The sequence below is a fragment of the Panthera onca genome, chromosome E3 (genome assembly GCF_046562875.1).
Source record: "Panthera onca isolate mPanOnc1 chromosome E3, mPanOnc1 haplotype 2, whole genome shotgun sequence".
NCBI lineage: Eukaryota > Metazoa > Chordata > Mammalia > Carnivora > Felidae > Panthera > Panthera onca.
Window position 1 is genome coordinate 39068807 of NC_138354.1, and position 22602 is coordinate 39091408.

Sequence of the window (22602 nt, forward strand, 5' to 3'; positions counted from 1 at the left end):
TTGATGGGACACATCTACTCCGTTACCTGTAGTCCACGGGATTTTTCGTGACCAAGTGTAGAGCATTAGAAACAACACTAGCCATGCCTTAACAGCTTAGGGCTACTGGGAACACGTCTTGGCCGTAGTAGGGTTAGTCCTCCTCATGTTCATCTGGCCAGAGCGAGAATGAGAAAAAGTGTGTAGAGAAGAAGAGGGGATGCATGATGGAGCTTTCCCTCCTCTCAGCCGAGTTCTCTTCCCTTTCCCAGCAGCCTCCTCAGTGCCGCCTTTACCTCCTTGTTTCTCAGAGTGTAGATGAGAGGGTTCACCATTGGCGTGACCACAGAGTAGAAGAGGGAAATGAATTTGCCCCGGCCCTGGTGGCTGGTCTTAGCCGGAAGGAGGTACCCGTAGATAGCTGACCCATAGAAGAGGAGCACCACCACCAGATGGGAAAGGCAAGTATTAAAGGCCTTTCTCTGTCCCTCAGCTGAGCGGATCTTCAGCACTGCCCGAGCTATGGAGCAGTAGGAGATCAGGATGATGCTCAGCGGGACGGCAGTGAAGAAGGCGCAGACGCCATTGAGCACGGCCTCGTTGAGACTTGTGTCTCCACAGGCCAGTTTGATCATGGCAGGCACCTCACACAGGAAGTTGTCCACCCTCCGGTGCCCACACAGTGGGAGCTGCAGCGTGAACGTTGACTGGATCACGGAGTTGCTCAAGCCGCCCAGCCATGCAATGGCAGCCAGCAGCCAGCAGAGCCGAGGGCTCACGATGACGGTGTAGCGCAGGGGCTGGCAAACTGCCACGTGGCGGTCGAATGCCATCACCACGAGCAGGATGCACTCGGTGGCCCCTAGCCAGAGGAAAACATAGAGCTGGATCACACAGCCAGCGTAGCTTATGGTCTTATCTGGTCCCCGTAAGTTGGTCAGCATTTGGGGGACCGAGCTGGTAGCAAAAGCGAGGTCCAGGGAGGAGAGGTTGCTGAGGAAGAAGTACATGGGGGTGTGGAGCCGGGCATCCAGGCGGGAGAGCAGGATGATGGTCGAATTCCCAACTAGGGTCAGCGAGTAAGAGAAGAGAATGACTACGAAAAAGACGATCTCCAGCTGGGGATGGTCAGATATACCCATCAGGACGAAGCCCTCTGAAAAGCTGTTGTTGGCCTCTGCCATTCTGCTTGTCCAGTCACTTGAAGAGTCTGTCCGGGGAGACGGCCACTTGCTGAGAGAAAAGCAAGTGAACAAGAAGGATAAGGCTGCTCTGCATGAGAGAGGGTCCAATAGTTTTCTGGGCATCAGATTTAAGTACCAATTTAATTTTTATGACCACAAACGTTCGTGCAACCCCCACCCTCTATCGGTATCACATGAATGGAAATGTTGTGTCACCCAGATGGCGAACACGAGCTATTGCTGTAATGAAAGACGTGCCTTATGAAGAAGCAGGGCATTAGGGATCTTCAGTTCAGCACAGTGGTTACAAGGATGGAGGGAACTGACCTTAGAATTACATGTAGAAATTCTTTAAATACACATTTCCCTAGCCAAGGTTTTGATATGCTCAGGGGAGGGGGAAGCAGACTCGCTGTCTTCGGAAAAGCCCTCCAGAAGTTTCTGATGAACGTTTCTCCCTCTCCTACATCTCCCCCCCTCCATGGTGAAAACTCCTGATCCAGAAAGATGAAGTGTGAAGAAGAACATGATGAGTCTATAAAATCATGAAAAAAAAAAAAAAAAGGTGGAAGAGTGAATACAGACTTATTCACCAAACACAGAAGATACAAACATGTAAGTTAAGAGGAGCTAAAAGTAGGACTTCAAATAAACAAAGCTTCACATAAGCCTAAGTAAGTTTAGGTGGAACAGACTAAAGAAATAAACAGCACTTATCCAAAATGGGGTTATTTCGGCTAATCGGAACCCATTATTAGTAAAGGAAACTAGAAGATCTCAGAGGATATCCTTGACCCTTTGAGGTATAGGACCCCATGCCCATGTCTAAACTATGGAGTAAGTCTTACCATCTCACACACAAAAAATAGCTCTTGTTAATAATGGGCCCATTAGCATCTCCTTTCATTGGGTACGACCTAGGCTTTGTTGAAAATCATAAGCCAAAAGCCCTTTTACCTTCTTTAGTAAATAAAGCAAACCTGGGGTGCCTGGGTGGCTCAGTCGGTTAAGCGCCGACTTTGGCTCCGGTCATGATCACACGGTTCGTGGGTTCGAACCTCACGTCGGGCTCTGGGCTAACAGCTCAGAGCCAGGAGCCTGCTTCGGATCCTGTGTCTCCCTCTCTCCCTGCCCCTTCCCTGCTTGCTCTCTCTCTCTCTCTCTCTCTCTCTCTCTCTCTCTCTCAAAAATAGAATAAACATTTAAAGATTTTTAAAAACTAAATAAAACAAACTCGAGAAGAAAGCAGTCTTTGAGGCAGCTGTCCTCATCTGGACACTGAAGACTGGGAGCAAATTCTCTTCCTCTTTCTCTGGACCAAGATGTGTTCCACAGGAACCCTGGTTGCCACACCCAAAGAGCAAGCCTGCTGGGAGACGCTACTCAAGGGAAGTGTGCTGGTGTGTTTGCTACTTCCGGTGCACCAGGTGGTGGCCAGTTGGCCACATCTCTTGGCTAAAGACCCCGATAACTGTCCTTTCCGTCAATTAGTTGCCAAAATACTGGCAATCCGGATGATAGCTTCCGCCTAGAAGTCAGAAGGGACATCGCTTCTAATTGTAGGTTTAAGTCAGCAATAGCATCCCTCTAGTGAGTCAGGGATGGTAAGCATTTCGGAGGACTTTTCAACCCACCTCCATGCCTCTATGTTATACCTCAAGTGGAGGTGACTACTTATCTTTTTCATTTAAGGCTTAAGGTAGCTGGGGCGTCCTGGGTGGCTCAGTCAGTTGAGGGTCCAACTTTGGCTCAGGTCATGATCTCGCGGTTGGTGAGGTCAAGCCCCGCATCGGGCACACTGCTGTCACCGCAGAGTCTGCTCCAGACCCCCTCTCCCAATCTTTCTGTACCCCTCCCCCGCCCACTCTCACTCTCCCCAAAATAAATAAACATTTAAAAAAAGAAGAATTTAAGGTAGCTGAGGAACTGAGCGACCATCTGAAGGCCAGCTCATCTTTCTCTTCGTAAGTTCTTCCTGAAGCCCATCTCACTACCTCTGGATAGAAGTGCCTCCCTCTTGTATCCCTCTAGGGGAAAGAAATAGACAGACACTGCTCATCTCCTTCCACAAACTGTCCGGTCTTTGGGTGTCTGGTGCTTTGTGGAAGCTCAGAGATGCCAACATTTCTTCCAGACTGTGCTCTGTGCCTATGGAGTTTTTATCCCAAGAAGAAATCAGCCAAAACAGAAAAGAAAAAGCTGTACCGAGAGTGGGAAGCTATCAGCCTCAGCCCCCAGAAAGTGCAGAAGGAAATGCAAGACCAGCTAGACTCTTGGCCTGAGCTTGACATACTCCCCAAGCCAACGTGACTGTAACTTCCAGTCTGAATTCAGCAACTCAACTGCTCTTCAGGGCACTTTCCTCCCTCGAAGGTCTCTTCCCTTGTTCCTATTTCTGTCATAATTTGGGAACGTTAAACTGATCCAGAACTACTGACATTTTAAGAGAAGCCCAGAGAGGACAATATTGAACGCAAAGGGTACACCATTTATGGAGCAATTTAGGCAGGGGGTGGGGGGCACCCAGATGGAGGTTGCTTGTGTACGGAATGATTTCCAAGAATGGCTCCTATGATACATACATAGATGGTTACCATCCTGGCCTGCCTGTGGATTTGGACTGAATGTTCAGGATATTGAGAAAAGGAGCCAAGATCTGTGTCTCAAAAAGAATGCTGGATATTGTAATTTCCCACCTTTACCCAGTTTTCTGCCTGCTCTAAATCCCACAACTCTTCACTGACCACTTGTGGATTAGGTGCCGCATCTGGGATTGGGGTTGTCTGCCTCCTGTCATGGAAACTTGCTCCCGAGCTGCTGGCACTCCCCATTGGTGACTGTGTGTTCTGAGAATCCAAGCCTTGCTTTAATGTGAGCCCGAGCAATAAAGTGAAAGTGAGTCATCATCAACAAACAAACCCAATTGTAAATTCCCAATCCTGGTAGAGAGGTTTTTAGACGTGTTTTCGGTATTTCATTTATTTGGGAGGTCGTTGGCAGTGCTACTCCGGAGAGCCCGGTTTGTGCCTGACTATCTTGCATGGAAGTTCTAAGTGAATCTTTCTCGACGACCTGCTCAGAACGGGAAACAGGGTTTTCTGTGGAGAATGACACTGAGGCAGAATGGCCCGCAAGAACCCAAAACAAAACACACTTTGTGTAGAAGGGTGAAGTCTAAGGTGAAATACAATCAAAATCTCTCCAGTCAGAAGGTCTAAGGTATTTGATCAGATTAACAGGAATTTTATCCCCAAATCTTAGAATCCGAGAATTAGAGATGAGGGAGTTGGAATCTTAAAAGAGGTAAGATAGGACCAATAAGTGAGAAAGGTGACAGTTCAAAACTAAACTTGTGGGACGTGTAATGCCTAAGGGGCACCGCAGTTTAAAAATACTGAAATCTAAGAAATCAGTTATAAAGAGGAGTGAAGGGGGAAAATGCCGTTTGAAGGGGACTTTAACTTTTGACGTTCACATCAGGGAAGACAACCAAGTTCCCTTAAAATTGGTTTCTGATGCTCCTGTTAGAACAATCGTGGCTGCAGGGACCATGAGCCTGGCTCGGGTGGCAGTTCTAATGAGCATAGGATCTCACCAAATAGAAAAAGGGCTAAACGCATGGCCACATATCACCCAGGTATACAAACTGAACACCTCAGACTGAGAATGGAACCGGCGGGATAAGCAGGGGGTTCCGGGAATAGCTCTCTAGGTTACGCGTCTCTGCAAGCTGGTGACAGTTCCTTGCAACGGGTGTCGTCAAAGGAAACCCAGAATGTTTGATGCGAGGGCCAGGGGGAGAGTGCTCTGCCTTGTGCTGCCTGGGCAGTTCCTTAGGGGAAGTTCTTACCTGATTTGCCTGACGGTTTAAAAGACACGGAACATGTGCAGAGTTCTACAGAGGAGGCGGCAGAAGGAACTAGATCCTATGGAGAACGGCTAAGAGGCTAACTCGTTTGAGAAGTGGGTGAAGGGAGGTTTGCTTTGGTTTTCCCTTCCAGTTAGTGTCTTCACGATAGTGAGGAGATTTTAAAGATGTGTGAGAGCAGGTGCTCTCCTTATGTGTGAAAAGCAAACTAGGCTTAAATTAAAAGCAAGAGATATTATGACTGGACATTTTTAGATTTCAGCACGATAACACATGGGAGAAAAAGATGGGCTTAGAGATTTGCCTGCCTGAGGGTGTACCGAAGCCTTCCATGACCTTCTTCTGCTGAGGATGCTGTTCTTAGGACACAGGTATGTATGCTAAAGTGTTTCATTTTGTTTTTTTAATCCTCATAGTTGAGAATTTCCCAGGTCCTCTCCCGGACCATTTTAGAAATGACTTTGTTAGGGGCACCTGGGTGGCTCGGTCGGTTAAGTGTCCGACTTTGGCTCAGGTCATGATCTCACGGTTTGTGAGTTCAAGCCCTGCGTCGGGATCCATGCTGATAGCTCAGAGCCTGGAGCCTGCTTCGGATTCTGTGCCTCCCTCTCTCTGACCTCCCTCCCTTGCTCACGCTCTGTCTCTGCCTCTCTCTCAAAAATAAATAAACATTAAAAAAAAAAGAAGGAAAAGAAATGACTTTGTCAAAGAGCTCCTCACATGTAGTTTCAAAACTTCCCTTCACAGCTCGAATATTTCCCCCTCCCATCTCTTCTCTCAGCTGATGGACAAGGTCACAAATGGGCTCGGGGCTCTGTTACCATGTTACTTCCAACCTTTCTCCTGTGGGAAGATTCCAAGACCTGTGCCTTTAAAAAGCGATTCGTTCCATACTCTCTTTTTTCTGCTTCCTTTCCTCATCGTTTTTCCCTTTTCGCCTCTCTTCCATATACTCTGAAGTCTCTATTCATAAAAGCCTGCAGATTTTCATGGAAATATACCTTTGGCTTCAGGGCTCTCCCAAATCCCATCACGCTGTCCTTGGTGGATCAAATGAGAGGGTGATGATCAGAGAGGACGATGTGCCATGTGGCTGCTCCTTGCCCACGAGTTGGGAGCGCAGGCTTTTAACCCTGGGGCCGGCCTTGGCCATCTGAGAAGCACAGGCCCTGCTGCCTGGAAGCCTGGCTGGTTCTGGCTCCTTCTGCAGAGCCCAGGGGGGCACAACCATCCCCCAAAGGCAATCAGCACTAAGCACCGGCGTGGCCAGCAAACGGGGCGGTGGGGGCAGGGGGGAGCTGTCCCTGAAGAACCCTCTCCATCTTTCACCTCAGGCCCGTCCCAAACACACATTACTAACTAATGAGTAATAAGAATTACCACACTCCTTAAATGGTTACTAAGGATATAATTTTGTCCCTTTTAAGGTACTTTCATATGATCTAGCTCAGTTGTTAAAATGCTTTCCTTTTTTTTTTCTTTTTTTTAGTGTTTATCCACTTTTTTAAAAAAATTTTTTTTAACATTTATTTATTTTTGAGACAGAGAGAGACAGAGCATGAACGGGGGAGGGGCAGAGAGAGAGGGAGACACAGAATCGGAAGCAGGCTCCAGGCTCTGACCACACAGCTAATACGAAGTGGAGCTGGTGTATGAACCCAGGTAATCAAATTCCTGAGTCACTGCTCTGACTACCAAAAAATCCCACAATGAACACCAAACTCATGATAGTGGTTAAATTTGGAGAGAGAAGGAATGGAATAAGAATGGGAAGTGGTACACATGATCTTCAATTATACTTGTTAGATTTTATTTAATTGGGTAGTAGGTGCAAAGGTGTTCATTATATTATTCTACATAGATTTTTTTTCTATGTATATTTTGTTATTTTCATAATTTAAATTTAAAAAAAATTTTAACATTTATTTATTTTTGAGACAGAGAGAGACAGAGCATGAGTGGGGGAGGGGCAGAGAGAGAGGGAGACACAGAATCGGAAGCAGGCTCCAGGCTCTGAGCCATCGGCCCAGAGCCTGACACGGGGCTCGAACTCACGGACCGCGAGATCGTGACCTGAGCTGAAGTCAGACGCTCAACCGACTGAGCCACCCAGGCGCCCCCATAATTTAAATTTTTGAGAAAATATTAAGCATTTACTGCAACCAGTTGGAAAAGAGATACAAGAGAGAATCCAATTACTGGTGTGGCTCATATGAAACAGTAGAACATAAAAAATATAAAATACAAATTTTAAGAAGGAAAATAAAAGAGACATAGTAGAACTAATATAAAACAACTATATAGCAGTAAATCTGAAAATCTAGATGAAATTACTAAATTTCTGGAGGAAGATGAAATGCTGAAATTGGCACATGACAGAAAATAGAATTTAATCATTGAAGAAGTTGAAAGAGTAAACAGTAACGTCCTACCAAAAGAACTCTAGGCTTTGAATTCCCTCATTTGCTGGTCTTCAAAACTGTCTTGAGCATTCTTGACCTTTTGCTCTTTCACATACATTTTCAATTTTTTAAAGTTTGTTTATTAATTTTGAGAGAATGAGAACACGAGCAGGGGAGGGGAGAGGGAGGGAGAGACAGAATCCCAAGCAGGCTCTGCACTGACAGCACAGAGACCCTTGCAGGGCTTAGACTCATGAAACTGTAAGATCATGACCTGAGCCAGGTCAAGAGTCAGATGCTTAATGGACTGAGCCACCCAGGGGCCTCCAATTTTTTTTTTTAAGTAGGCTTTACACCCAGCATAGAGTCCAATGCAGGGCTTGAACTCAGGACCCCTAGGTCAAGACCTGAGCTGAGATCAAGAGTCAGTTGCTCAACTAACTGAGCCATCCAGGGGCCCCTCACATACATTTTTAAATCAGCCTTTTCAGATTTCAAAATAAGCCCTGTTGGTATTGTGAATAGAATTGTATTAAATTTGTAAATTAACTGGGAAGAATCAACTCTGCGAGTCTGAGTCATCCCATCTGTGATGAGAGTTTTTATAAGTCTTTAATGTGCTTTAATTATGACATCTTTTTTCCCATAAAGGTCTTGCACATCTTTTGTTAGATTAGTCACTGAATAATATCTTTTTTGCAATAATTGTATAAACGTTCTAACTTTGCTGGTATATAGGAAAGTAATTGATTTATACACTGATCCTCTATCCAGCAAGATACTAACTTTAGCTGTTTATTCTCTTGGATTCCATATAACTGTAGGCAGTTACATAATCTGCTAATAAAAATAGCTTTATTTATTTTTACTTTCAGTGAGAGTGATTTTTTTCTTTTAAAAATTTTAACACATGTATAGTCTTTCTGTGCTGATAGTGCTCTCACAACCATGGTGAACGTTCCTAAAACCTGCCGGACTTTCTGAAAGAAACGTGGCAAGCACCAACCCCACAAAGTGACACAGTACAAGAAAGGCAGATTCTCTTTATGCCCAGGGGAAGCAGCGTTGTGACAGGAAACAGAGTGGCCATGGTGGGCAAACTTAGCTGATTTCCTGGAAAAATGCTAAAACTACAAAGAAGAATGTGCTGAGGCTTGAATGTGTTGAACCCAACTGCAGATCTAAGAGAATGCTGGCTATTAAGAGATGCAAGCATTTTGCACTTGGAGGAGATAAGAAGACAAAGTCCCAAGTGATCCAGTTCTAAGCTTCATATTTTGTTACATTATGAAGATAATAAAATCTTGAGGTTATGTTCACTTCAAAAAAAAAAAAAAGATTTAACACATGTATAGATTTGGGTAATAATCACCATACTCAGGACACAGAATCGTTCAGTCACCCCCCAAAACTCCCTCCTGCTATCCCTTTGGAGTCACCCCCCACAACCCATCGATGCTGGCAGCCACTGATCTGCTCTCCAACCCTACAGAGATGAAAATATCATATAAATTGTCTTTTTTAATAATATCACCTAAGTGGAATTTTACTGTATGTAACCGTTTGAACTAGTACAATGCTCTTGAGATTCATCCAAGTTGTCATGTGTACCAAAAGTTTGTTCCTTTTTATTCCTGACTAACATTCTACTGTACAAATGTACCACAGTTTGTCCATTCATCTGTTGTGGTTGTTTTCAGTTTATGGTGATGATGAAGGGAAGTTCTATACGTATTTGTGTTCCGGTTTTTGTGGGAGCATGTTTTTATTCCCCTAGGGTAGGTACACAGGAGTGGGATTTCTGGGTCACACTGTAAGTGTATGTTTAACTTTATAGTAAATTGCCAAATGATTTTCCAGAATGGTTGTATCATTTTGCATTCCTAGCAGTGATGTATGACCTCTCCAGTTGCTCCACACGTTTGCTACTGCTTGGTATTTTATTTTTATTTTAGCCATTCTCATAGGTGTGTAGTGATAGCTTATCCTAGTTTTCATTTGCATTTCCCTGATAGCTAATGATGTCGAACATCCTTTTTTGTATCATTTGTTGTTCTTATATCCTCTTTGGTGAAGTGTCTGTTCATGACTTTTGCCCATTTTTAAATTAAATTTCTGGTAAGATAATTGCAGATTCACACACAGTTATAAGAAATCATATAGAGAGACTCATGTATTCTTACCTAGTTTCTTTTAGTCATAACAGGATGCAGAACTATATATATATAGTACATTCTCACAAGTCAGAAGTTGCGGTACAACCCACCAATCTTATTCACAGTTCCCCCATTTTACTTGCAATTATGTGTGTGGTGTGTACGCATGTGTGTATGTATATTTAGTTCTCTACAATTACATCACATGTGTAGGTTAGTATGTCCTCCACTACAGTCAAGATAAAGAACAGTTCCATTAACATAAGGATTCCAGAGGTTGCCTTTTTATAATCATACCCACCTACCTCCTGCTCCCTTAACCCCTTGTAACCACCAATCTGTTCAGCATCTGTAAAATTTTGCCACTTCAAAAACTTAATATAAATGGAGCCATATAGTATAGGACCTTTTGGGATTGGCTTTCACCACTCAGCATAATTTATTGGGGATTCATCCAACTCTTTGCAGGTTTGCAAGCATTGGTAGCTCATTCCTTTTCACTGCTGAATAGTAGTCCGTAGTATTTAAATAGTTAAACCATGATTTAACTATTCACCTGTTGAAAGACATGTGGACTGTTTCCAGTTTTTGGCTATATGAATATAGATGTTATTAGTATTTGCATATGTTTTTTTGTCTAAATATAAGGGTTTTGTGTTGTGTTTACTTTTATTTACATTCATTTTATGCAGAATTTACTCCTGGGCTGTAAGTTTTTGTTTCTTCGGTTTCTTCTAGGGTATCTTTTACTTCTCAGTAACCTCCTTTCCTGGTTTCCAAAACTCTGCTCTTTTTCAGTAAGGATCATCTCAATATGCCAGGGAGAGTTTATGTATGGGTTAATCTGACCATCAGCCCTGTAAGTTCTATACTGTATCTTGGGGGCTTTGTTCACTAGGATGTGCTCAATGACCAGAGAATCTACATCTAAACACTTAAGTTCAGCATCACTCTATGAATTTGTACGCATGTGCAGTAAAAATTCAGCACTCTTTTTGGGCCACTGACCCTGTGTCCAGCCCCAGAGTTTGGCCTGGCTACACCTACCAATTCCACCACTGTAGTGATGGAATGGCACGCATCGTTTCTGCAAAGTGGCATCTTTCAGACACTTGGTGGCTTTTCGGGGATGTATGCCTTTGGTAGCCTAAGCAGTTTCACACGTGTTCTTAAAGTGAACAAAGATCTGAATCTCCTGATTTGCATGATCTTGTAGGGTTTTCTGGGTCAAGTGAATAGCGAGACATTTTCAGAGATCACCTCAAGCCATTAAGGTTTTATTTTTCGGGATGAATGCCCAAGACTTTAATTGCTGGTTCTTACGGTAGTTGCATGTTTAGTTTCATAGGCAACTATCAAGATGTTTTCCAGAGTGGCTGTATCATTTTGTATTACCTTCACCAACATATGCGATCCAGTTCCTCCATATTATCGCCAGCATTTGATGTTGTCACTACTTCTTATTCTGGGCATTCTGACATGTGTGCGGTGATATCACACTGTGGTTCTAATTTCATTTCCCTGATGGCTAACAATGGTGAACCTCTTTCAGCTGCTAACTTTCCATCTGCATATCCTGTTGTCTATGTCTTTTGCCCACTTTAAAATTGGACTGTTCGCTTATTGTTCAGTTTTGAGATTTCCTCATATATTCTAGATACAAGCCCTCTGTCAGATAGGTGGTCTGCAAATATTTTCTCCTGTCAATAGCTTGTCTTTTATTCTTATTTTTATTATTTAAAAATTGTTATTATTGTTATTACTATTATTATTATTATTAGAGAGAGAGAGTTTGTGAGTGGAGGAGGGGGGCGGAAAGAGAGAGAGAAAAATCCCAAACGGGCTCCATGTTCAGCACAGAGCCCAATATAGGACTCGATCCCATGACCCTGGGATCACGACCAGAGCTGAAATCAAGAGTCGGATGCTCAATCGACGGAGCCACCCAGGCGTCCCTTATTCTTATTTTTTATAACACCTTTATCAATATAATTCACACATGATGCAATTTACCTATTTAAAGTGTGAGATTGATAGATTTTGGTATATTCACAGAGCTGTACAAACCATCTTCATAATCAATTTTAGCACATTTTCATAATCACGGAAAGAAACTTCATACCTATTGCCATTTTGACCCAACCTTCCCACCCACACCCAAGCTCTAGGCAACAACCAGTCTACTTTCTGTACAGATCTACTTATTTTGAACGTTTCATGTAAAAGGATTCGTATAATATGTGGTCCTTTGTGACCGGTTTCTTTCAATTGGCATAATGTTTTCAAGGTTTACCCATGTTATGACATAAATCAGTATTTCATTCCTGTTTTTTTTTTTTTTTATTTTAGAAAGAGAGAGCATGTTCATGCAAAAGTAGGGGGAGGGGAAGTGGGAAAGAGCAGGCTCCACGCCCAGAGCACAGCTTGACGCAGGGCTCAATCCCACGACCCTGGCATCCTGACCTGAGCCAAAATCAAGAGTTGGACGTTCAACTGACTGAGCCACCCAGGCACCCCCATCCTCCATTCCTTTTATTTCTGATTAACATTTACATTGTTTCCACTTCTGGCTGTTGTGAATAATACTGCTATGAACATTTGTGAATAGGTTCTTATGTGGACATGTTTTCACTTCTTTTGGATACATACCTAGTTTTGGAATTATTGGGTCAGACAGATGTTTAACCTTTTGAGGAACTACCAGTTTCTTTTCCAAAGCAGTCTTCTCATTATTTTAACAGTGACTTTCATGTGAAATTTAAAAATTTTAACAGAATCCAATATATTTGTTTTTTTATTTTATGGACTGTGTTCTAACATCATGTCTAAGAATTCTTTGCTTAATTCCAAGGTCACAAGATTTCCTCCTATTTTCTTCTAGAAGTTGTAGAGTTTTAGATTTTACAGTTAAGACTGTAACCAATTTGGGGTTAACTTTTATATAAGCTATAAGGTTTACATGGAGGTTCTTTTTTTCCATAAGGATGTCCAATTCTTCCAAAATCATTCATTGAAAAGACTGTCCTTTATCTACTAAATTGTTTTTGCACCTTTGTCAAATATAATTTGGCCACAGACATAGAGATTCCAGGAAAAGAAAACTACCCACTAATGTTCCTTATGCATATAGATGCAAAAAATCCTCAACAAAATACTAACAAACTGGGGCGCCTGGGTGGCTCAGCTGGTTGAGCGTCCGACTTCAGCTCAGATCATGATCTCACAGTCCGTGAGTTTGAGCCCTGAGTCAGGCTCTGTGCTGACATCTCAGAGCCTGGAACCTGCTTCGGATTCTGTGTCTCCCCTTCTTTCTGCCCCTCCCCTGCTCATGCTCTCTCTCTGTCTCAAAAATAAATAAAAACATTAAACATTAAAAAAAATACTAACAAACTGTGTCCGACAGCATATTAACAAGATTATATAGCATAACTAAGTAGAACTTATTCCCTGAATGCAAGGGTGATTCAACATAATGTTGAATTACATATAATGTAATTCACTACATTATAAAGTAAAGGGAAGAAATGAATGATGCAGTAAAACCATTAGATAAAACCCAATACCCTTTCATGATAAAAACACTTAACAGACTAGGAATGGAAGGGAACTTCCTCAACATGATAAAGGGGTAATAATGATGATGATGATGATGATGATGATAATAATAATAATAATAATAATATCCCACAGCCAACATCATGCTCAATGGTAAAAGACTAAAAGCTTTCTGCCAAAAATAAGAATCAAAGTAAAGATGCACAGTTTCATCACTGATATTTAGCATTTTACTGAAAGTTCTATGGTAAATCAAGAGGCACGAAAAAGAAATAAAAAGCATTCATATTGGAAAGGAAGAAATAAATCTTTCTCTATTCATAGATGATAGGATCCTATATATAGAAAATCCCAAAGAATCCACATAGAAATCACTATAAATAATAAACAATCCAGCAAAGTTTCAGGATATGAGATCAACATAGAAAAATTAGTTGTGTTTGTATATACCAGCAATGAATAATATAAAAAAGAAATTAAGAAAACAATTCAATTTACAATAACATCCTAAAGAATAAAATACCTAGGTATAAATTTAACAAAAGAGATGAAAGACTTCTATGCTAAAAACTATAAGGTATATATATAAATTAAATAGAATTTAATTAATAAAATAAGTTAAAGAAGATATAAATGAAACAGAAGACACCCTGTGTTCATGGATTAGAAAACTTTACACTGTTAATATGGCAGTACACCCCAAAGCTATCTACAGATTCAGTGCAATCCCTGTCAAAATTTCAATGGTCTTTTTGCAGAAATGGAGAAGCCAATCCTCAAATTCATATGGAATTGCAAGGGATCCTGATTAGCCAAAACAGCCTAAAAAAAAAAAGTTGGAGGATTCACACTTCCCAATTTCAAAACATACTATAATTCAAAATGATGTGGTACTGACATAAGCATAGACATGTAGACTGCTAGAATAGCATCGAGACTCCAGAAATACACCCCTTTATCTATGGTCAACTGATTTTCAATAAAGACCACAAGACCATTCAATGGGGGAAAGAACGGTTTCTTCAACAAATGGTGCTGGGACAACTGGATAGCCACATGCCAAACAAAAACAAAAACCCCTACTTCACATCATACACAAAAATTAATGAAAATGGATCCATGACCTAAATATAAGAGCTAACAGTATAAAACGTTTAGAAGAAAATATACGGGTAAATCTTTGTGACCTTGGATTTGTCAATGGGTTTTTAGACATGATACCAGAAGCAAAAGCAACAAAAGAAAAAATAGATAAATTGGAACTTATAAAAATTCTTAAAATTTGTGTATCAAAGGACTTCATCATGAAAGTGAGAAGAAAACCTACATAAGGAAAGAAGATACTTGTAAATCATATATAGGGTATGGGTTTAATATCCAGAATATATAAGGAACTTCCACAACTCAAAAACAAAAAGACAACCCAAGTTTTTTTTTAAAAGTTTATTTAAGAGACAGAGAGGGAGACAGTGAGAATTCCAAGCAAGCTCTGCAATGTTAGTGTAGAGCCTCATGTGGGGTTCAAACCCACAAATCGTGAAATCATGACCTGAGCCAAAAATAAGAGCCAGATGCTTAAACAACTGAACCACGCTGGTGCCCTAAAAACCCAAGTTTTAAATGGCCCAAGGACTTGAATAGACATGTCTCCAAAGAAGAGAAATGGCTAACAAGCACATGACAAGATGCTCAACATCATTAGTCATCGGGAAAATGCAAATCAAACTACAGTGAAATATCACTTCACATTCATTCAGATGACAATAGTAATAATAATAATAATTAATAATAATAATATAAACTAGGTAAATAGTAAATGTTGGTAAGGATGTAGAGAAATTGGACTTGTATATGGCTGTATATGGCTGGTGAGAATGTAGAATAGTTCAGCCGCTATAGAAAAGTTTGTTCCCAATAATAAAACATCGAATTACCAAATGATCTGATAGTTCCACTCCTAGGTGTATAAGCCCCCCCCCCTCAACTAAAACATTCAAACAAATGTTCACACATGCATGTTTATAGGAGCACTATTCACATTAACCAAGAAGTAGAAAAACTCAAGTGTTCATCAGCAGCTGAAGAGATAAATTGTGGTATATAAATACTATGAAATATTATTCAGCCGAAAAAGCAAGGAAGTGCTGATATGCGCTACAATATGGATGAACTACAGAAACATTATGCTAAAGGGAAAAAGGCCAGACCCCAAAGGTCACATATCGTATGACTCCATTTACATTAAATAGTCAGGATAGATAAATCCACTAAGGCAAAAAGCAAGCTTATGGTTTCCAGGGACTGTGAGAAGGGAAGAATGGGGAGTAACTACCTAATGGATACAGGGTTTTCTTTGGGGATGATTAAAATGCTTAGGAGCTAGATAGAGGTGGTAGGTGCACAACATTGTGAATGTTTAAAAAAAATTTTAACGTTTATTCATTTTTTGATAGAGAGAGACAGAGCATAAGTGGGGGAGGGGCAGAGAGCGGAGGAGACAGAATCTGCAGCAGGCTCCAGGCTCTGAACTGACAGCACAGAGCCCGATGCAGGGCTTGAACTCACAGACCGTGAGATCATGACCTGAGCTGAAGTCAGACACTTAACCAACTGAGCCACCCAGGCGCCCCGAGAATGTTTTAAATGCGACTCGAATGTTCAGTTTAAAATAGTTACTTTTGTTTAATGTGAATGTCACCTACTAAAAAGTTGCCTATAAAAAAACTTGTCATGTTTATATGGGTCTATTGCTAGACTCTTTATTCTATTCCATTGATCTATGTGTCTATCCCTTGACAATACCACAGTGTTTTGATTAATGGGGCTTTAGAAAAAGTCTTATAATCAAGTGATGTGATTCCTTCAAATCTTTATTATTTTTCACAACTCTTTAGGCTACTCTAGTTCCTTTACCTTTCCATCTTACGTTAAATCCATTGATCAGTCAGGGGCGAACTGACATCTTTACTATGTTGAGTCTTCCCAATTCATGAACATAGTATGTCTCTCTATTTATTTAGGACTTCTTTGATTTATTTCACCAATGGTTTGAAGTTCTCAGCATACATATATGGTTTTTAAGAGTTATACATAAAGATTTCATTCTTTGAAGCTATTGTAAATGATACTGTTCCCAGCGCATAGAAATAGGATTTTTTCATTAACTTTGCATCCTGTGATCTCACTGAATTTAATTATTCTAGAAATTTTTGTAAGGTCTTAGGATTTTCTACATTGACAATCACATCTTTTCTGAATAGACAGTGTATTGATTTTTCCTTTCCAATCTGGATGTTTTATATTTCCTTTCCTTTTTCCAAATAGATTTTGTTAATGTTTATTTATTTTTGAGAGGGGGCAGGGAGAGAGAGAGAAGAGGCAGAAAGAGGGAGAGAGAGAATCCCAAGCAAGCTCTGTGCTGTTAGCACAAAGCCTGATGTGGGGCTCAAAGTGACGAACTGTGATATCATGACCTGAGCCAAAATCAAGAGTCAGACACTTAACTGACTGAGCCCCCCATATTACCCTTTATATTTTCTTTTCTTTCATTATTGGACTGGCTAAGATTTCTGGTAGGACGCTGCATAGGAATAGCAGGAGTGGGGATTCTTGTCTTAGTCCTGATCTCAGGGAGAAAGCATTTAATTTCTGGCAATTCAGCATGATTAGGCATTGTTTTTTTAAAATAGATGCTTTTTTACACGTTGAAGAAGTTCCATTCCATTCCTAATTTGCTGATAGTTTTTATCATAAATAAATGTTTTATGTTTGTCTCTATCTTTACTACAGTGTTCACTTTCGGATTTCTAGTTGTGTTGAGATCAAGGGATATGAGAGAAAATAAATTGTAAACTCACAATCAATCCAGTGATACTTTGAATTCCGGTGCTTTTAGCCAAATCACCTCCTGCTGTTGGCTCTTTGTAGTCCTAAAACAGCGTCTTCAAGCATTTTATCCAAGTTTTATAGTTGTTTCTACGTGAGAGAAAAGAAGAGACATGCTCACTCCATCTTACCTAGAACTTGAACCCCAATACCGATAGTGTTGTTTCTGCCTTTCTAATCCTTAACATTTTGCTTCTTTTCTCTATTATTGGTTCTCCCTTCAGATTGGTTCTCCCTAGTCCCTGCCTCCACAGACTTCCTAAATTAGTTTCTTTTCAAAGCCTTTACTTCATCTTTCTTTCTGTCTACACTCTGCCCTGTTGCATCTGTTAGTTACCGAGAAGCCTACTTATCACTCTCCACTTTACTCCCCTTCTTAGTCAAGTTTTAAATTGAGCTATAAGTCACTTACTATAAAACTCACCATTGTAAAGACTATAACTCAGTGGTTTTATTAGCATATTCACAATTCGTCCCCACTATTTAATTCCAGAACATTTGCTTCACCTCAAAAAGAAACGCTGTATCCGTTAGCCATCACCCTCCATTCTCTTCCAGTTCCCAGCCCCTATCAACAACTCGTCTGTCTTCTGTCTCCAAGGTTTTGCCTATACTGGATATTTCATAAGACATGGGATCTTTTGTACCTGGATCCCTTCACTTAGTGCGGTTTCAAGGTCTCTATGTTGTATGATGCATCAGAACTTCATTTCTTTTTATTGATAAATAATGTTCCATTACACACACACACACACACACCACTTTATCCATTTACCCAATGATGGACATTTTGGGGTGCTTCTAGTTTGGGGCTACTGTGAATAATGCTATGTATATTTGTATACAAGTTTTCGTGTGGACACAGGTTTCCATTTATCTTGTGTAGATACTTAGGAGTGTAATGATTGTGTCAAATGGCAATTCTATGATTAGCTTTTTGAAGGGTGGTCACAGTGTCTTCTATAGTGGTTGAAACATTTTACCTTCTCACCAGCAGTAAATGAGAGTTCCAATTTCTCCATATCCTCAATAACACTTGTTATTATCTGACTTCTTTATTATAGCCATGCTCATAGATAGGAATTGTATCTCATTGTGCATTTGATTTGCATTTCCCGGATGTCTAATGATGTTCAGTGCCTTTTTGTGTGCTGATAGGCCATCTATATATCTTATTCTGAGAAATGTCTATTCAGATTCTTTGCCTTTAGAAAAACTGGGCTGTCTTTCCATTATAAAGTTTCTTTCAGATAGTGGTAAATAATGTTGCTTAAGTTTCTGATAATTTTGGGGCTAATGGCTGTGAAAATTTCAGATGTAGACAAAAAAAAAAAAACCTTCTCATCTTGTGGCAAGTAGAATACAATTGCTTATATGCTAAAGTGCTTACAATTTTTAAAGTAGTTTCTTGTGTGTCTCAACGTATTATTATTAAGAGTATATCTACAGGGGCGCCTGGGTGGCTCAGTCGGTTAAGCGGCCGACTTCGGCTCAGGTCATGACCTCGCGGTCCGTGAGTTCGAGCCCCGCGTCGGGCTCTGTGCTGACAGCTTAGAGCCTGGAGCCTGTTTCAGATTCTGTGTCTCCCTCTCTCTGACCCTCCCCTGTTCATGCTGTGTCTCTCCCTGTCTCAAAAATAAAATAAAAATGTTAAAAAAAAAAGAGTATACCTACAATTCTTTCCTCTGCCTTTAATATTCTAATCATTTCTAGATCCCTAAGATTAATTAATAAGTAAAAATACTGGATGTGCCCTTCAAATGTAGGTGTTAATGTCCACTCCCAAATTAGTAGAATGCCTAAGTCAATTCACATTAATTTTTTTTTTTTTTTTTTAGAGAGAGAGAGAGAGCCAGCAGGGGAGGGGCAGAGAGAGAAGAAGACAAAGAATCTTAGGCAGGTTCCACGGTTAGCCTGGAGCACAACACAGGGATCGATTTCACAACCCTGAGATCATGGCCTGAGCCAAAATCAAGAGGTAGACACTTAACTGACTGAACCACCCAGGCACTGCTCACATCTATTTTTAAAATTTAATATTAAGTTAGTCGAGGTATGTTTTTCCTATTCTGTCTTACAGAGCTGAAGCTGGACTTGAAGATAAGGCAGAGTGGGAAACTGGCCTTGGAAAACCAATCAGCCAACCAAATGAAAATGACATAAACGTATACAAATTATGTACCTAAACAATGTAAAGAAATGTAGAAAATGCCCTCTTTATCCCCAATCCATCATTCTTTAGAAGGAAAAGACAAAACCAAAAAAAAGTTTGCGAATATAAAATCCCAACATGTAAAACAATGACATATAGAAAGTGCTCAGTAAATATTTGCCCAACGTTGAATGAATGAATGAACATTCACAGTGCATATCTTTCTAGAAGCTTCAGGGGGCAAACAACCCCACGCAGAAATAAGGAAAGAGCAAGTTTTCGAAGCAGGTCAATTTAAGTGTCAGTATGGGAGTTACAGGGGATAAACCGTAGGCTAACGTACCAGGAACTCTAGTAGCAATAACACTTGGTTGGTTAAGTAGGTTTTATCAATGATAAACTATGACTTTCACAGAAGTGTATAGCTCAGGGGTACCTGGGTGGCTCAATTGGTTAGGCGTCTGACTTTGGCTCAGGTCATGATCTTATGGGTCGTGAGTTCGAGTCCTATATTGGTGCCACGGCTGTGCGCCCACTTTGCGGCCTCTGTCCACCCCCATCTCTGCCCTTCCCCTGCTTGGTCGTTCCCTCTCTCTCTCTCCCTCTCTCAAAATAAATAAACTTAAAAAAAGAGAAGTGTGCAAAAAGAGAATAGGACACTTTTTGACTACCAGGGCCCTGGGTGTTGGAATATACAGCAGCTACTTTAGAATAGATCCAGAAAGAGGATCAAGGGATGGAATGGACACGAATGACAGAAAAGGAGAGAAAACTCCTCATTTAGAATAAGTATGATAACAAATGGAGAAGAAAATGGAATAGAAGTATTAAATTTCCAGGTCACTTTGCATCCTAGCAGTTACTGAAATGTGATGGTCAAATGCTAATTAAAAAATATACATTATCTAGGGTGCCTGGGTGGCTCAGTCGGTTAAGCGTCCGACTTCGGCTCAGGTCATGATCTCGCGGTTCGTGGGTTCGAGCCCCATGTCCGGCTCTGCACTGACAGCCTGCAGCCTGCTTCAGATTCTGTGTCTCACTCTCTCTGTCCCTCCCCTGATCACACTCCATCTCTCTGTCTCTCAAAAATGAATAAACATTAAAATACACACACACACACATCATCATCATCATCAAGCAGGAATGCTGAGGGGGTGAATTATCACAAAATTCAAATGATTTTTAGTATTCATTTACACTTTACACATTATTCCAAGAACAAAAATGTAAAGCCAATGCAAGTAGGTAAATGAGGGCATTTTGAGCTCCCGGGGGAATGCTCTATACAAATACACTAGAGGATAATTAGTATTATTTTGTTTTTTAGTTGCTTCCAGGAAACTATCAATTAACTGTTGCCACCGAACTCTTAATGAGTGAATCACTTTGGGGCTTGTTAAAAGTGCAACAGTTGATTGTGTAGTTTCATCTTATTAATATGTTGTTCTGTTAACTACTACAGGCATCTAGCGTCCCTCCTGGACCACCCTCATTATGATGCATTTGGATTGCCTGTTGTTCTCATAATTGGACACCACAGAGAGGAACCCGGGAGAGTCCTCTTACATAGCCATCTTGAAAAGTTGTTGGTCAAGTTCTGCCCTCAGAGAGAGTGAAAAGCAGCTCCCACGTGCTCAGTTAAACTTCCCTCCTGTGGGAGAGAGGGTCTCTGTCATGTGGGAATTTTTTCTCAAAGATGGTTCAGAATAGAGATTGTCAATAGAGATTGTTCATGTCTTACAAACTAAACTATTTACGGGTGAAACGTTATAACGTCTGAGATTTCCTTTAAAATACCCCCAAGGGGCACCTGGCTGGCTCGGTCAGTAGAGCATATGACTCTTGACCTCAGGGTCATCAGTTTGAGCCCCACACTAGGCACAGAGATTACTTTAAAAAATAATTTAAAAAATTAAAAAATAATAATTAAAAAATAAAATACTCCCAAACAAACAACCCCAACAAAACAAACAAAATAAAAACAAAAAACTGGAAAGGATAAGTGAAACAGGAGAGGTAAAGTGTTAAAGCCTACACAAATCTTCACCGTATCACTCGACTTTTATGTACGTTTAATGATTTCCATAATGGAAACTTTCAATAGGTGTATGTTAAAGGATGCTTCATCTCCTACATCTACATATTAGCTGTTTCTCTATGTATTAGGATTCTTTCAGTTATAATGAACAGAAACTCCAACTTACACTGGCTTAAACATAAAAGGAAACATATAGATTCATGTAGCTAAAGAGTCAAGGGCAGTTCTAGGTATCAGGTGACGCTTGATCCTACAGCTCAATGTGTCACCAAGACTGAGTATTTATCACTCTGCTCTGCCTTCTATGGTGGTTGGTTTCATTCTAAGATTCACACCTCTCCTAGTTTCAGGAAGACTGTCAACAACCAGTGGGTAACATGTATCATCCAATAAACGCTGGGTTTGTTCTACCATTTCAAACAGAAGTCCCCATGGGACCAACTTAAGGTCATATACCTAACACTGAGCCATCTTCCAATCACAGAGGTAGAATCCTCCTTTACTAACTTAGGTTAGGTCACATTCTTCATTTCGAGGAATGAGGGTAAAGAACCTCACAGACCTCCGAATGGAATCAGTGTTGTTGGGAAAGAGGAAAGGGAAAATGGGTGCTAAGAGACAGTCAACAAATCTCTGCTAAACTCTCCACAGGTAAAGCTTCCAATACAAAAGAAGAGAGGGCAATGAAAGATCTCTTCTAACACAGAAATACAGGTATAAAGCTATGGTCAGATATCAGGGACCTGGATAGGCTGTAGAGATGAAAGATGACCGTAATGAAAGGACAAACAGTATCTGAGGTGGATGGGAATACTGGTGAGGCGTTCTAGGAGGTAAGCATTACCATAATACCAGAAACTAGGAAAAAAAAAAAACCTGCAAGAAAAAAATACCTATAGGTCAGCATCCCTCAATAATATGGATTCGAAAATACTCAACAAGATATTACCAAATCAAATCTAACAATGTATAATAAGAATTATACAGTGGGACTTATTCCAGGTATGCAAGGCTGGCTCAATACTCAAAAATATATTAATGCCATTCCTCACATCAACAGGCTAAAGAATAAAAATCATATGATCATATCAGTAGATGTAGAAAAAGCATTTGACAAAATCCAGCACCCATACATGATAAAAACTCAGCAAACTAGGAACAGAGGGGAATCGCCTCAATCTGATTTTAAAAACTGCCGAAACACCCTACAGCTAATATTACACTTACCTGTGAGAATCTAGAAGCTTTCCCATTAAGATCAGGAACAAGGTAAGAATTTCCCTTGCACCACTCCTCTTCAACATCATACTGGAAGCCCTATATAATTTAATAACGATAAGAAAATAAGAGATATACAGATTGAAAAAGAAGAAATGAAATGTT

The 22602-nt window shown here is 40.6% G+C and overlaps 2 protein-coding genes and 1 pseudogene across 4 annotated transcripts in view; 1 reads left to right on the top strand and 2 right to left on the bottom strand.

Moving 5' to 3' along the window:
* OR2C1 (olfactory receptor family 2 subfamily C member 1) lies at positions 1-1163 on the bottom strand. Its single transcript, XM_078440183.2, has one exon. It carries the CDS (start codon positions 1161-1163, stop codon positions 225-227), a length of 939 nt encoding a protein of 312 aa, XP_078296309.2. The 3' UTR covers positions 1-224.
* A 7218-nt stretch (positions 1164-8381) lies between these two features.
* On the top strand, positions 8382-8827 carry LOC132688971 (large ribosomal subunit protein eL42-like; annotated as a pseudogene).
* An 8188-nt stretch (positions 8828-17015) lies between these two features.
* Positions 17016-22602, bottom strand: part of ZNF75A (zinc finger protein 75A) — a 61574-nt gene continuing 55987 nt past the window's right edge. For 2 of the 3 annotated variants that reach the window (XM_078440172.2, XM_078440168.2), the window contains one exon: positions 22448-22536. In XM_078440172.2, coding sequence (XP_078296298.1) covers positions 22523-22536 — 14 coding nt within the window. In that variant the 3' untranslated portion in view covers positions 22448-22522. Of the gene's footprint in view, positions 17120-22446; positions 22537-22602 lie in introns of those variants that run through there. The other variant, XM_078440166.2, reaches the window with a different exon arrangement.